The sequence below is a fragment of the Branchiostoma lanceolatum genome, chromosome 18 (assembly GCF_035083965.1).
Source record: "Branchiostoma lanceolatum isolate klBraLanc5 chromosome 18, klBraLanc5.hap2, whole genome shotgun sequence".
NCBI lineage: Eukaryota > Metazoa > Chordata > Leptocardii > Amphioxiformes > Branchiostomatidae > Branchiostoma > Branchiostoma lanceolatum.
In genome coordinates this window covers 8303608-8319591 of record NC_089739.1, presented here as the reverse complement: position 1 = coordinate 8319591, position 15984 = coordinate 8303608, and the positions used below count along the sequence as shown (strand labels likewise).

Sequence of the window (15984 nt, the reverse complement as noted above, 5' to 3'; positions counted from 1 at the left end):
AATTTCCATTTTTATGATATTCTTTCCCAGTTTGCATCCCAGAAGTCTATCCAATTTTGAGCCTGAGAACAAAAACACAGCCCAACGCGTAAGATACAACATACAAGAACCACAGTTTCATCTTAACATGGCCAAAAATGGAATTTCCATTTTTATGATATTCTTTTCCAGTTTGCATCCCAGAAGTCTATCCAATTTTGAGGCTGACAACAAAAACACAGCCCCACACCATCCACTGCTCCTCTACTCAGACACTGTGGCACCGCTGTGCTTCCTTGATGCATTTCTCTGTCTGCTTTGCTTTAAACGTTCCTCACAAAGCCATACATAATGCTTGAAGACGGCTTGATAAGTAGGCTGCTGCACTAAGATAACGCAGGAACTGGCAACATAAAGAAATATGGGACTAATGACCTGAACTATGCAATTCATCAGATAAATCTACTCAAATTCTGCATACATTACATAGAGTTTTGTTTATAAACAGCTTATCAGAATTGCAACATAGAGAGACATGTATTTGTTTCTGTCTAGTGATTTGATGTGTGTCAATCCCTTGTATTTGTTTGCTACATTCTGATTTCATCTAAACCAGGAAACAATTATTAATTGTTAATACTATTTATTTATTATTGATCTATTCGTGTATTATTGATATCATTTTGAGTCATCTTTGTTGACCAAGCATTTGTATAATTGTTAATACTATATACAAAATAACACCTCGATACTCGTCCAAACTTGACCTCTGTAAAAAGCAGCCCTGATGGCTGAATAGAGCAATTTCAATAGTAAATAAAGGCACAAACGAACAAACAGCAAACTAAAAAAATCACCACTTACACTCCATTTTCTCCCTACTATAAAATTAAATCCCCACAAACTTGAAGGCTTTAACAGTAGTACATACTTTGAAAATCCAGCATGTGTAATATACATGCAATTTTATTGAATCAGTACAAACCTTTCTCTTTTTCAGCAACAAGCCATTTCCTTGAGATTACCTGGTTGTGTTCAAAGGAACTCCAAATATCCTATGTTCTACCAACCTGATGAAACTATTTTCGGAAGCCATTTCCTATCGATGGAAAGATCACTACGAATTCATCATACTTTCAAACTTCCCCACAACCCCCATCCGTCTTCCCGTTGACAAGTGTGGTATTACTGTGGTATCAGCAGCTCATCTTTCTGGGTATCTTCTCACAGAGCTATTTATCAACTGTCAGGAAAATCTCGCAGGCTGTCAGTCAAACTGCACAACTTTCACCACATCCTCCATACAGCAGGGTTGGATAATAAGTTTTACAAAAATTCACTGGCCCTAAAGGGTAAGTACGTAAAAAATCTACTGGCCCAAACTATCTAATCTAACTAACATGTAATGCATATTTGCCTGAAGCAAAGAAATTGTTTTTAGAAAAAAGCACTTTCAAGCATCTAACAACTTTCACAGGTTCTTAAGATTTCACTGGCAACATAAAAGATCTATTGGCATTAACCAGATTTTCACTGGATAGAACTCTAACTGATGTATTTCTATGCATTTTTGCCTGTAGCAATGAATTCCTTTAAAAAGGCACTTAAAAACATTCTTTAAAACTTTCACCACATCCTCCATACAGCAAGGTTGGACGAGTTTTGAAATAATTCACTGCCCGATAGGGTAAGTACATAAAAATCTACTGGCCCAAACCAACTTTTCACTTGCCTGAAATCATATTTCTATTCCTTTTTGCTTGCAGCAATGAGATTCTTACGAAAACGACACTTTAAAGTACGTAAAATGTTTTAACTACCAAGGCTTTAAACTTTATGGATGTCTGCCAAGCTTCCAGGGCTGGTGAGTCAGGTGTGCCACTAGGGGTGGGATTTAGTCAGGCTAGTGGACCAATATTTACCACATCTACCCATGGAGAATTTCACCCGGGGCCAAATTGCACTGGCCCCCCATCAGAGGTAAACCTCCTTCCCAGAGGTAAAAAATGGACAATACATCAACACATCAGGCATGTACAGGTATACAGCCAAGCTTGTACCATTATCTACAAGCCTAACACAACAATCCACCCCTTCAACCCATTCCCCCCTTAAAATATTCATCTTAAAAGTAGACTTTGTTCCTTATTCAAACAAATTGCTAACTTGTGATACAGTCTTCCCCTGATTGCTTTCCCCCATATGGAATGGTCTGGCACCCATACCCATTTAAGCACTCGGCCCTTACATCGTTTTAATCGTACTGGTATTGCAATTTGTCAGAGGCAGTGGTCATTTGCATGTGAAGTGTTTTTTTGGTTTTTTTGTATGGAACTCTGCAATGCTTTCAAACCCAATTACACTGCTAAGGAGTATGAAAGTCAAAGCCAATCAGAGATTTAGCTCATATTTCAGATAAATCTTCAAAATCGTGTCAATCAACTAAAAGAGGACAAGTGCCCAATTATTCATAGAGGAAAGTGGAGTTAACTGAAACTAGGATAAGATGGATTCCGGGCTAACAAATCGATATGGTTCAGTAACAATCTTCCAAACAGACTTGAAAAAGGTAAAGGTAGTCCCATATCCTTTTTGAGGCCATTGGGGCAGTGGGTTGTTATCCACTGTGTCTAGACACGGTATTGGAAGGCAGAGCCCAACCCTCTCCTTCCACTGCCTTTTACCTTGAGTTCCCAACTGAAGTCAGGTACCCCTTGCTTCGGGGCGAAACACTCTAACTATTACACCAACACAACACCCTTTGCACCCTTTAAAAAATTGAAAATTCCACCTACCATGCCCAGGAACTCGTGGTCACCAGCCTTGCTGTAGTCCCAGATGGTGACCTCCAGGGCACGACCTGTGAACTCTGAACTCTTCACATCTAAGTAGTGGAAGGTCTGGTTCCATGTCGGCTCGTTTGTCTTCTGCATTATTTTTGATCTTCTTTTACTTTTCTCACTGAAAAAGAATGATTATGATTTTAGACCATTTATTCGTAACAAACAACAATCTAACCTTTGGAGTCCCCACCCCACTTGCTCACCATGCCATTCTACCGACATTACTCCTTGTTAGCATGTACACAAATACAAACATTAAGGCCAAACAGTTTAAACACACTATAGTTTTATGTTGATGAAGGTTAGACATCCAGGTAATACGATGTGTCAGAGTAACACAAACCTTCTTTCACCTACTACTGTACTACCGAATCAGGAGTGGAATCAATTGCAAGCCCCCACAGACTTAGATAAATCTACAGTAGTGCTGCATACCCGAACTCATGTTCAGGTTCTTGTCCAGATTCAAGTCCAGAGTTTCAGGTTCAGGTCTGGACTTACAAGTCTGGACCTGAACCTATGGCATTTGTAAAATCCCATGTTGAAATAAAATTGACATAGAATTTGAAAAATACATGTATACATGCAAAATTATATACAGTCAGTAGTAAACACAAAAGCTCAGTCATAACCCACAAAAACAGCAATGTTTTCGTCTTTTTCAATATGGTTTAGAAAAAAAAGGAGGATATAAGCGACAGATAGTTTTCTGCAAGTCCGTTCTTGGATCCTGGATCTTGGATTTAGGTTTTTTTGGACTTGAACCTGAACATTTATGCAAATCCAGTTTAGGTCCAGAGTTTAGGTACGCAGCACTAATCTACAGTACACAAACTCACCTTCTATCAGGCAATAGATGCAGCTTGAAGTACGGGTTCCTTGCCCTCCCGTTCTCCTTATATGGAAGATCTACCACTGTGAGTACGGTGACAGAAAGTTGTAGCCCTCTTTGGTCATACGAAAGTTTCAACTGGAAAGAAATGATAACCACAACAATGTCAAACAACTAAGTTAGCACAATCTTCATGTTCGTACATTATCTGAAATACAGACCAAGAACAAGTTTAATCTAGTTAAAGCACTGGATGGCATCATGTAAAAGAAAGGTAATCATTTGGTGAGCCTCAGTTCTTGTGTTGAAATGATGCTTAATCCTTTTCCATGTGGTTAATGACTTCTAAGGCATGTATTCTTTCTGGAACAGACCCAAATAAACGTATCTGCCAGTGGCAATTTATTTGACATAGGCATAAATTTCAACTACTTGTTTATCTGTTAAATTTATTTTCAACAAATATTTCTTGTTGTGAATTAGAAAACTGTCTAGCAGACACCTTTTCTTCCAATCAGTCCCTTTTCAGGTTGTGGCTTTCATGCATTAATAGAATGGAACACTGTAGCAATGCTTCAGAAGAGACACCTTGCAGGGAGAGTAGAACTGCAGCCAAATGCAATCTAACACTAAAAGTGTCTCCACCTTCAATCTATGGTACAGAAGAGACACCTAGCAGAAGGTTCTGAATTGCAGATTTGTCCTCATACTCTTTTTAAGCACATCTCCTTCCCCATTTCCAATGCAGTGGTACAGTCTGGCAGCATAAATGTACATGTGGATGATACCAGATTAAGAAAAAAGGGGTGTTTACCTGAAGTTTAGGATGATGTCTTGAGCCAGGACTGCCAGGGGAAGTGATCATCACTGAAGGTCTCTTCTTCTTTGTTTCATCATCTGGTAATTTTTGAGATTCACTAGAACCTGTTGAAAATTTAAAAAAAAAAATTTAAATCTTTTTCTAAAAAAAAAAACAAGGAATTTTAATACATAGACCCAATGTTGTGAATGGTGCATGTTGACCAATGTCTGATATAAGTTCTAATGTGAGAAAAAAATATTTTGTTAAATCAGATATAGAAACAAGTGGAAGCGTTCTTTGATTCTCGAAAATTGTATTTTCCTGTTTTACCGTAATGATAGCAATGTCAACAAAAAAGGCTATACTTCAAAGGTCTCTGTTAAGCATTAGTTATTATCATTGTAGACTAAGTGCACAAGCAAGCAGTCTTTAGCTTTGAACAAGTCTTGTGCAGTCTGCAGTACTGATAAAGAACAAAGGTGTTTTAGAAGCACCACCTACCAATTCCTGTTGGGACTACCAGCCCATTTTTCTAACTGCACATGAACAAAATGGAAAAAAATATCTACTTACTTGATTCAAATTTCCCTGTTTTTTCTGGAATTCCTGGACCCAGTTCCCTGTAAGAGTAGAAATACTTTGAATCTCTCTGCAAGATTTTCGTTACATTCTTATATTTCTTCCTTTTTTCAAAATAAGTCATCACAAACTTTAATAGACACAGACAGTTATACCCCGGCCATTTCCAAATAGTCAGGTATTCCTTCAAACAGAGAAAACAACCCAAAAATACAAATTGGTGAAGCCTTACCACAAATAAACTTATTTGTTCCATCATTTACTTACATGTATAACCTTTATCATCAGAAATATTGTCAAAATGTGTGCTGTATCAAGTCGTAAAGTCGTATCAAGTAACTATTCATTTCACCCCCAAAAGTTCATACCAAACTTGTCTCTATCCATTATTTCTTTGTTCCGTCCAGTCAACTGCCTTTGCCAAACCTTCAATACACAATAGAGGGTCTCCTTAATATGAAATGTTGCTTACCCCATAGGCATGGGCCTGGATACTACTAGCTCCACTTGTGGCTCGGGTTTGCTTTCAGAAATGATGAAGTACACTTCCTCAAAAGTCGCGCCCTGTAACGAACTGCCATTCCAACTTAAAACTTCGTCACCTGCAGAAGGAAGACATATTTTGAGCAGTCAACAAAAGAGAAGTCATAAACATGAAAGTTCATCTGTGTTGGTAGTTAACATATTGATCGTGGCGTCATCTCTTGTAATTCTGCCAGGGAACACTAAGAGCCCCACATGTTTTCTTTGATAGTTTAGATGGTAATTTGGACCTTCTCCCTGCTGCCTAACCAAAAAACAATAGAGTATTGGTAGTCAAACAACTTCTTCAGCATGCTAAAGGTTAAACAAATCTTCTAAATCAAATGCAGCATCAGTAATCCCAGATGTATGCACACTTCAGGTATCCAAGGGTTCAAGGCATTCTTGAGAAGACCTTGATAACATCATCTCTTCAATGTGCAGTCTTACGATACCAAAAGACTTATGAAAGTTAACATTACAGAACTAAAACTTTGTTCCAACACAAGAAGTGTTCAACTGTCTTGCTACAGTTTCTTCAGAATTCAAAAGAGAAGTCTTGGTCTGTGGGTATGACTTATTTATAAATCTTCTTTCTTATCTTCAACCTGTTGCTGGTTAGATACACAAGAAGTGATTTTGCCATTAAAACATGTAATGTTTTCTGCTGTGGTTTCTAGGCATATCATATGATCTATGGGTATCGTATACTGACCAATGATTTTATAAAAGATGTACAAGGATATACATTGTACTATCAAGCTTATGTTCTGAATGACATAATCAATTTCAACACAAACTCAACAATCATTAATTTTGCCACACCAGGGAGTTAATGCAAGCCATGCAAGTGTGAAATGTGATCTTGCTTGATCAAGTTCCAAAGGCTCATTCAGAACATTTCTGCAATTCTAACTTTAAGCAACTTCAGTATTTTCACACTTTGTTCCTTTCGTTTGCTTTTCTCTGTAAATACCGGTAGTATCACCAAACGATCACTACTCAACAGAGTTAGTTTATAACTTTGCCATCCTTGTTTAGCATCTGTTAAACAGGACACAAGTTAAATGTACACCAAGCTGCAGCCACTTTTGTTAGGAATAAAATTGTTAGTTCTTGTTAAGAAAGAAATCAAAATCAACAGTTTCCTCACAACTTGTAACCATCGATCACTGTTCACCAGACAAACTCATGTGCGTGTATGAAACTCTGCTGAAAAATAACAATTGAAGAAAGGTACAGTAAAAAACTTAGGAATTGGAAAGCCTCAAGTCTACAATTCTTGAAGGACACCCAGATAGACATGTACATGCACATGCATAGATGACTCAAGATCCAAACATATCGTCCAGTATGTTTTAAAACAAACTTTACCACAAAAAACAGCAAGGTCATGTATATAACCTAGAGTAGTAATAGTCTTCTCCCAAAGAAAATGGTCAAGACTATATACATGTATGGAAAAGTAGACTAAACCATTTAGACAAACAGGGGTGTCCTACCTGCTCGTAAATGTCCTACAGTGTCTGCTATACTGCCCTTCTTGACCTTGGTAATGAAAGCCCCAAGTTTTCCAAATTCCGTCATCTTTCCTCCCACGACCTTCAAACCCAAGATGGAGCCGGAATCTTTCTGGTTGGTTCCGTTCCTCTGACGCTTGTTGAGGATCATGTGACCGATGAGTCGATTGGTTTCTATGGACGGCGTCCATGACACTGGATGCTGGAGGGGGGGGTACAAAAACAGGGAATGTGAGTCGTGTTTTTCTAGAATAAAATTACAAGGGGGAGCATTGTAAGGTGGCGGAGCGACCAAGCAGGGAGATGCTGTGGACCTTCCACAGTGTGGAGTTTTAAGTTAAAATGGGGCATTCTAAGGCTTTCTGAGGTGCACAATTACTGTCAGACAGGTCACAGTTGAAGACTGTGGCCACATGTGACCAAGTAGCATCCCTGGTTAATCAGAATTTTATGCTTGTCAGAAAATCTGATCCTGAGGGTAAGGGGGCATGGTCAGGGCATGAGGGCGCTCCGCCCCTGAATACTTTGACTGAATAACAAGGTTCTTCATTCACAGCCAGATATTTATGATAGACCAACGTTTTAGTGACCGTCTGTCACCTTCATCAGGGTGGATAATGGCTGGTTCTACTTCACACTGCACCTGGGTGTCAATATAGTAACAATACTTTACGTTTGGGAACGCATTCTTAACATTGTAGCCCGACACCTAGCTGCAGTGCAAAGGAGGGGCAGTCATGAGTGCCCTGAGGAAGGGGACAGACAGTCACCGAAATGTCGGTTTGTTGTAAATATCTGGTTGTCAATAAAGAAGTTTGTTATACAGGAAGTGTTACAGCAAAAAACAAGTAAGTATCATCTAATTACAATGAAAAGGTTACATTACATACTTTTTCTTAGTTCTATGATTTTGAAATTCAAACGTTTCTACTTCAATTAAAATCAGTCATTTTGACTCTAAGTTTTTGCCTGTCCTACATCCAAATTCTTGTATTTTAGCAAAAACTTTGCACATGGTGCAAAGCGTAAAACATGCACTTCCTGAACTATGATGTATAGCACCATAACAAAGATTTATACTTCTCGACCATGCATTATATTTTTAGTACTAAGGTCAACCAGATAGGATTCTGGTACAAATATTTAACAGGAATCAATTGCAGTGTTGATTAATGTCAAACACTTTCTCGTGATCACAGGACATGATACTTCTCCAGCTACTAACAGCCCCCTTTCACTACAGGCTGTGACCGCCATGCAACCAAACATTAAACAGGTCACTCAACGGATTTCCCAGGTAAAGGAACAATTTTTTCTTCATTTTTTTAGTGTTGTGTTGCCTTTGAAATCATACTTTTACATCTTCCATCATATTCCAATTATCAGATGAAGGTTAATACAAATCCAATTTGAGTGTGGTTGCTCAACAATCACTGCCTAGTGGTAGGAGACCTTAACAATGTGCTGTGCGTCTTCAGAGTTTTGTACATGATCCTGATTCAAACAATAGATAGAAGCACACAAATAACATCAGACACTTCGTATGACAGACACGATATGTCAAAACAATCAAGTTGAAAATACCACACAGTTCAAACACTTCGGAAAAAAGGTACTAAAAGGGTATATCAAGAAACAGAACAAAACAATCAAGAAACAAAACAGTCAAGAAAAGAAAAGCCGTAGACTCAAACAGAAATTTAAAAGAAACACTGAGAATACAAGGACAGCAGTTTCAGCACTTCAACAGTTAGAAACACACACAAGAATGGGCCATGAAAAACGACCACATTATTGGCCACTCAGCCAAGAAGTATTGGCGTTTGCATCTTTTAAACCAATTTTTATCGACAAAACCATGAATGCCAACAAAAGATTGCTTCATGTCGGCATTATTCACTAAATCCCCTGAACTAAGGTTTTCTGTCAGTCCAGTCCTTTAAAGCTGAAGTCAATACTTTTATATTTTACCTGAATTCATAAGTAATGATGCTCAAAAAGGTTTCAAAATTAGACATATGGTTGTTGTCAATTTTCAGAAAATTGGATACAGGGCTTTCTAAATTTCTTGTCATCAGGTCCATGGTGACAGCGTTTTTCACCTAACCCATTGACAACTGCCTGTTTCAAGAACTGCTCTTTCAAGCCAAGCCTTGCGAGAAATGATCATAACATGCTATCCTTAAAATATCAGCTTCAACTTTTTTAAACCAAATAATGTAAAGGCCAAGGAATATAGAGTACACAACGGATACATGTACCTCATATCCTCATATCAAATTCGAATCACATACTACTTTTTCATGAGCAAAGCCTTCAGCTATTTCAAGCTTTAAAAAGCAGTGTGTTTTTCTCTTGCTGCCTCTTGTTTGAATAAAGTACCACAGAATGAAGACAGGTTTGGTTCGAAGGTGGATTTTCAAAGAGGTTCAGACAGATACATCAAAACAAGCAAGAAACAAGGTGTTATACCTTTTGCGATATTGTCTGATCGGGGTCGTCTACATTCGTACTAGAGGCTGTATCTATCCCCGAATCCTTTACTTGAAATTCGGATGCGGTCGAACCCTCTGTAGAACGGGATTCACCGCTCCCACCGTTTGTGCCCTGGCGGAATCGCATAATTTTCTTTTGGCGCTCTGACATTTCGACCGCAGAGAGCTCGCTATGTTTCCCCCGCGGGTCATAGTAACCATCATGCTCTCCTAGAACGGAAAAAACATGCACGGTGTAAATTCATTTCCACGGAAGGCGAAAGAACGGGAAAAATAGCCTACCATAGAGTAGATATCCGCATGGGAAGGAGAGTTGTTGTCTCGTCTGAAGGAACCCTCTTCCCAGTATTCTAGATCACCTAGGTAAGAAGTTAGAGAGGAATGGTGGGTGGAAAATGCTGCAAAACATGGCTGTAAGGTGTCAAGCCAGCATTCTAGAGAGGCTCTGCTCCTTTAAGATGGCAGTGTCTTAAAGAATGTCTTGAAAAGAAAGTGTGCAGGAAACGTGTTCAGAAGAAGATGGTGCCCAGGCGAAAGTGAAGAAAGTGCTCTGGAATTATACAAACCTGACATGCAAGAAAATAAGGAAAATCTCCCGCTGTAAAAGTCAGGATATCTGAAATAAACTTTATGTTGAAAAACAAAGGATATATCCTGCATCAATACCACAAACTTTGCTGTCTTGTTAATTGTGCTGTTGGCCAAAAAATGCAGGTTAGGCCATACCAATTCATTTACTTGGTTCTGGAACATTTCAAGGTGAAAATATAGCAAGCAGACATCATAAAAGCAGAGGCCAGGGAGGAACATTTGAATTTGATTGTATTCAATCCAGAGAACTGAGTGCATCGAGGCATAAACTTGGTCCCTGGGGTTTGCTTTCATCATGTCTTTCCAGTTCAGCATATTTTTCTTCAATCCGAAAACCAGCAATTAAATTGGTGTGGCCATTAATAGGTTGCAATTTTGGCAGTACCGCACAAAATAAGACTGTCATAGTATGTGGTATTGGTGCAAGAATTTGCAATAAAAAACATATCATGTTGACAATTCCATGCAGTGACAAGTGACCTTTTACAAAAATCATTGTACTGCAGCCTGGCAACTTCTGTATTCTGTAAACTAAAGGTAAAAAGAAGTTCGTCAAAATATGAAATTAGCATGCACAGTATTATAAGAATCCTGAAACAGAAGCATAGCGGTAAATATACAAGCTGTACGGAGCTCAAAAAGAATATCTACTATGTGTTACCTTTGGAAAAATAATTCCCAAAACAATTTTTGCATCTCCAAATGCATTGTTTTAGATATCAAATTAAAGTAAACAAAAATATCTGTTTCAATAGTTACAGATTTATGCAATGATTCTGTATATTATAGCACTTTTTAGTCTATAACAATTTGTCCTGGAATTTGCAGCATTGTCACTTCAGGCAAGACATTGTAGACATATCTTGAGCTTTTTCTGTACATAAGGAATGCATTAATATGTATGAATATATATATACCATTTTTGCACATCAATACACATTAATCCGTCATGCATTTCTACTGCATTTGTAACAGTTTGATTGATTTGTCCATCATTTGTTGTCACACAAATTAGAGATATTTTTAGTTATAATATTTTTTTAGGATTCTCTTGTTGTTGTGTTTCTGTGAGCATATAGGCAGTCATTTATCTATACTACTAGATTTTGAAGTTCTTTTTGTAAGCTACTTTTGACAAACATATTTTTTATGAACACATTTTATGAATATAACCTGTCACCTTCATGAATGCAGATTATGTTATCTCTTGGTCATTTTATCTTTTAAACGATCATTGCATTTCACTAAAACACCTTAATTGATGGCCTATCTTGAAATTCTGTAATATTTGCATTTTAAATTCATATCTTTAATGCAAAAGGTGTTCCACATTAACCCTTTGCAGTACATTGCACACCTATGTATTTAGGTCCTAACTAATGTTAACACCCTATTCCCAATCCTCCCCTTTACTCTACTAATGGTTTGGGAGGACAGCTTGTCATTTTCTAATCATTTTTCATTCCTAATCCCATGGACCGGGGAATGCATGTCTCACTTAAGTATTCTAGACCCAGATTTATTGTTTTTGGTCCATGCAAACAGAGCTGGCATTTATTTGGATGTATTTGTTTGGTTAAAATGTTGACAGAATTTTTGTAATGCATAGAAAAATATGCATGAAATTCTCATTGCATTTCTGCTACATATTACAAAGGAAAGATTTACAAAGAAAAATGAAATGAAACATTGTATTTCTTGGGTTATAGACAAAGGCCAATGATGATCATTAAAATGTGAAAGGAATTTTCACCATGCATAAAAAGATATGCATGGGATTCTCATTATATTACTGCTACAAAGTCCGAAGGAGAGAAAGATTTACAGATATAAGTAAAATGAAAAGTTGCATTCAAATAGTTATAGACAGTTGAAGAAGGATGACAATGATTTGTTTTGTCAAAATGTTAAAAAGTAATTTTAAAGATGCATAGAAATATATTCATGGTATTCAGAAATTTCTCCTACTTTAGATTTTGAACCAGAGAAACAATTACAGAGAGAAGAGAAATGAAGATTGGTTATGGACAGTTGAAGGAAGGTAACAATGATTTCTTTAATTAGAATGTTACAGGAATTTTCACGATGCATAGATAAATATGCATGTAACACATAAAGTATTCTTGATATAGATTTTGAACCAGAGAAACATTTACAGAGAGAAGAGAAATGAAAATTGGTTATGGACAGTTGAAGGAAGATACCAATGATTTCTATAATAAGAATGTTAAAGGAATTTTCATGATGCATAGAACAATATGCATGCAACATACAAAGTATTCCTGATATAGATTTTGAACCAGAGAAACATTTACAGAGAAAAGAGAAATGAAACGCTGCATTCATTTGGTTATGGACAGTTTGAGGAAGATATTGTGCAATGATTTGTTTAATTATAATGTCAAAGGTATTTTCATGATGCATAGATAAATAAATATGCATGCAACACACAACGTATTCCTGCTATAGATTTTGAGCCAGAGAAACATTTACAATAAAAGGTTAGAAGAGGTTATTCCCACTGAGACCACCCAAATGGTGGGATTTGCAAAGACGGTTTTTATCTACCGGCTACAGACTGCTGGGTAATCAATATAAGCCCACCCAAAGGAGCAGATCTCATGTGTCTTTATCAAGATTATGCAAAGGCTACATTTCAGACTTAGGCCGAGGGAAACAATGTTGTGTTGCTGACTATGGTCCTGAAAAAATTAGGGTTAGGGTTACACATTTTATATCACCTGTTCAAAGCCTTAATCTGTTAACAGAGTGAAAATTTGCAAGACTCCCAGGAATAACCTAAGGGAATGGCACTGCTTCTCACATTTTTCTGAACACATCTTTTTTTTCAATAAGATGTACCAGTTCGTAATGGTGTCGCGACTATCCTACACTTGTGTTGTATTGTCTGTGAGTAGACAAGAAATGAAGTTCTCTTCGGAACTTGTGGAGAAGAGAATGTCTGTACTTAAGATATTGAATTTCTACAAGATTAAAATTTGTATAAAAGATCTCATTTGTCTTTGTATTTGTATCACCAATTTTCACGTCTGTCTATTAAACGCTTTACAGCATACAAGTACTTTATTTTACATGATGTAAAACCCTGGACACCCCTGATTCACACAATAGTAGGTTAACTTCTGACCTGATTTATAAAATCAGCATTCAGTTTGCGTCCGTAATACACAGGGGCAATCAGCGCTAATCCGGGGCTCCACAATCGGAGGCAAGTGGTTTTTAAATGCTGCATCTACTTCTATAATTAATGTGTGTGGTTGTGATGGATAGGGTGGATTTAGGAATAGATGTTAGAAAGAAATTAAACCTTTGGGACAAATGTGTTTGCAAAGAGTAAAGTTATAACATACGTTTTGAGTATTTGTAGTATTAGATTTTAAGACCATACCAATTTGATTTGTTGGTTCTCAGATTTTTTAAAGAATAACCTTAACTCGAAAAAATGATATTGAAACAATTAGCTAGTGGACCAGGTTTATACCTTGGTGCACTCACTTTTATCCCATGAATACAGTCATAATAAAGTTTCCCTCCCTGCCCTCTGCTTTTATGATGTCCGCTTGCTATATTTTTTCCTAAAATAGAACCAAGGAAATAAATTGGTGTGGCCTAAATGTACAAAAACTTAAACACTTAACTGAAGTTAATGTCATAGTGTTATATATCAATGGGTAGTTCTCTTGATTGTTTGATGGCAAAACTTAACAATCACTTTGACTTCAGCACCATGGAAAGGCTAAATCAGTTTTGCCTGTATCACTGATTTTGCTTTATTTTTCACCCAATACCACACAAATAATATACTGCCTTTCAATGTGGAGACTCTTACACCTACTTGAGTAGTCTCCTTGGCAACCGTCGCCATGGCAACCTGAGGAGACCGTGGAAACTGCTGACGATATTGATGACAAGGATGACATCGACGGCGATGTCATCCCACCGTCCGAAAAATACTGCAGCTCCTTCCCCGCATCCCCTAGCTGCGTGCATCTGTCCCGCAATGCTTTTAGTCGCACCCTCTGTCCGATCGACAGTTTCAGGTCCAGAATGTCGTGTTCCGACAGGGCCCCGATCACCTCCGGGTTGGTACATTCCTCTTCTTCTAAAATCTGCAGCGTCCGGTTGTTGAGACCGAACCGTCCCGCCCAGACGCGGAATTGGGAGTGCGGGCTCTCCGGATTGCCGTGCTGGGCAACCTTGGAAGCCGCAGCAACATTGTTGTTGGAGAGCGAGCAGGCGATGTTCTCGGATATCTGGAGCAACTCGATTTGTCGCAACATGAGGGTTCTCCTTTCGATGACGGCTTCTCCAGTGTACGAAGGCATAAGGCTTTCTTTTCGCAACGGTCTCCTTTCCTTAAATCCAAGTTTGTATGTCCTTTCTAAATCTCAAAGATGCCTCAGTCACAACAACATGAGGGTCCTTCTTTCAATGACGGTTTTTCCAGTGTATGAAGGCATAAGGCTTTCTTTACGCAATGGTCATCTTTTCTTAAATCCAAGTCCTTTCGTAATCTCAAAGATGCCTCTGTTCCAAACAAAGACCTCTCTGCGTTTATCTTGTTCACATTGCAGTAAGTCCAACATTCACTGTCTTAATGACATCCAAGGCTACATCAAATGGCAAGGCCTTTCCTTAAATCCAAGTTTGTGTGTCCTCTCTAAATCTTATGGATGCCTCTTTCCCAACAAGGACCTCTTGTGTTCAGCTTTCCTTTTGAAGATGTACACATTGCAGCATGTCCAACTTTCACTGTCTTAACAACATCCAAGGCTTCATTGAATGGCAAGGCCTTCTCAACGTGTTTGTATCAGCAAATGACACGATCCTGAGAAGGGTATGAAAGGGACATACATATTCCACATAACTGTCATCCAAAAATTGCACATCTAAAGATCCACACCAAGCTTAGCCACTAGCTCTCCTTTACAAGATCTCCGCAATGCATTAGCGTAAATCAAAGTTTTAACTTTAAAAGGAATAAAGGTCTGACTAGCAAACTGTCAATCCATTACAGTCAACTAAAATACAGCAACTACAACTGGCTTTGTGTCCAGAAAAGTTATGCTTCTACATAACGTTGTTACCAACAATGTAGCTTCATTTTTAAGATCACCTTCGTGCATTATCATATGCCTGGACATTCTTCAACAGATTACTTGAACAGTGATTTAAGCCCTTATAATACACAGAAGCCCCTTTATATACTGTCCACAAATGGACATCATAACTGCTCTAGGACTACAGCGACAAGATTGATCAAACTCACACACAAGATCAAGTACAACAACGTGACGCTTCAAGATATACCAAGACCTCGAGCTGGGCTTACACTTGAGGTCATTCTTCATGAGTATCATCCGTTATAACCGCACCTTCTCCAACCCCAATCTTGCCTGAAGGATATCAGAACAGACTAGAAACTGATTAACAACAGCATACTGGCACAAGTTCACCCCTCTGTACGATTATTCCACAACAATCTATCAAAAAAACCTTGGAGGCTGTACACTGGATACAAGATATTGATTGAAGAATGTAAGCCAGCCTTCTCCCAACCCAATCTTTCCTAATAGAACATCGGGAGTAATGCTAGAACATCAGTCACTACACTGATTATGTGTAACACTTGCAATATATCCTTGGACCTGTTCTGAACCTCGACAAGACGCTGTGTAAAATATTAAGGTTGTAAGAGGGTAGACTTACAAAATCGATCAAGCCGGACTGGTACAGTACATTATGAAGGGTGCTAAGGTATGGTGTGACACTTAAGGGCACGCTTACCAGATTTTCACAT

The 15984-nt window shown here is 38.1% G+C and overlaps 1 protein-coding gene across 10 annotated transcripts in view; it reads right to left on the bottom strand.

The window, feature by feature from the left end:
- LOC136424382 (regulating synaptic membrane exocytosis protein 2-like) overlaps nucleotides 1–15984 on the bottom strand; it is a 170350-nt gene that overhangs the window by 72944 nt on the left and 81422 nt on the right. For 8 of the 10 annotated variants that reach the window (XM_066412951.1, XM_066412952.1, XM_066412953.1 and 5 more), the window contains 7 exons: nucleotides 9550–9782; nucleotides 7060–7279; nucleotides 5508–5637; nucleotides 5030–5076; nucleotides 4469–4578; nucleotides 3662–3792; nucleotides 2775–2940 (listed from right to left, as the gene is read on the bottom strand). In XM_066412951.1, the coding sequence (XP_066269048.1) occupies nucleotides 2775–2940; nucleotides 3662–3792; nucleotides 4469–4578; nucleotides 5030–5076; nucleotides 5508–5637; nucleotides 7060–7279; nucleotides 9550–9782 (1037 nt within the window). Of the gene's footprint in view, nucleotides 1–2774; nucleotides 2941–3661; nucleotides 3793–4468; nucleotides 4579–5029; nucleotides 5077–5507; nucleotides 5638–7059; nucleotides 7280–9549; nucleotides 9783–9854; nucleotides 9932–15984 lie in introns of all 10 variants that reach the window. The other 2 variants (XM_066412957.1, XM_066412958.1) reach the window with 1 other exon arrangement.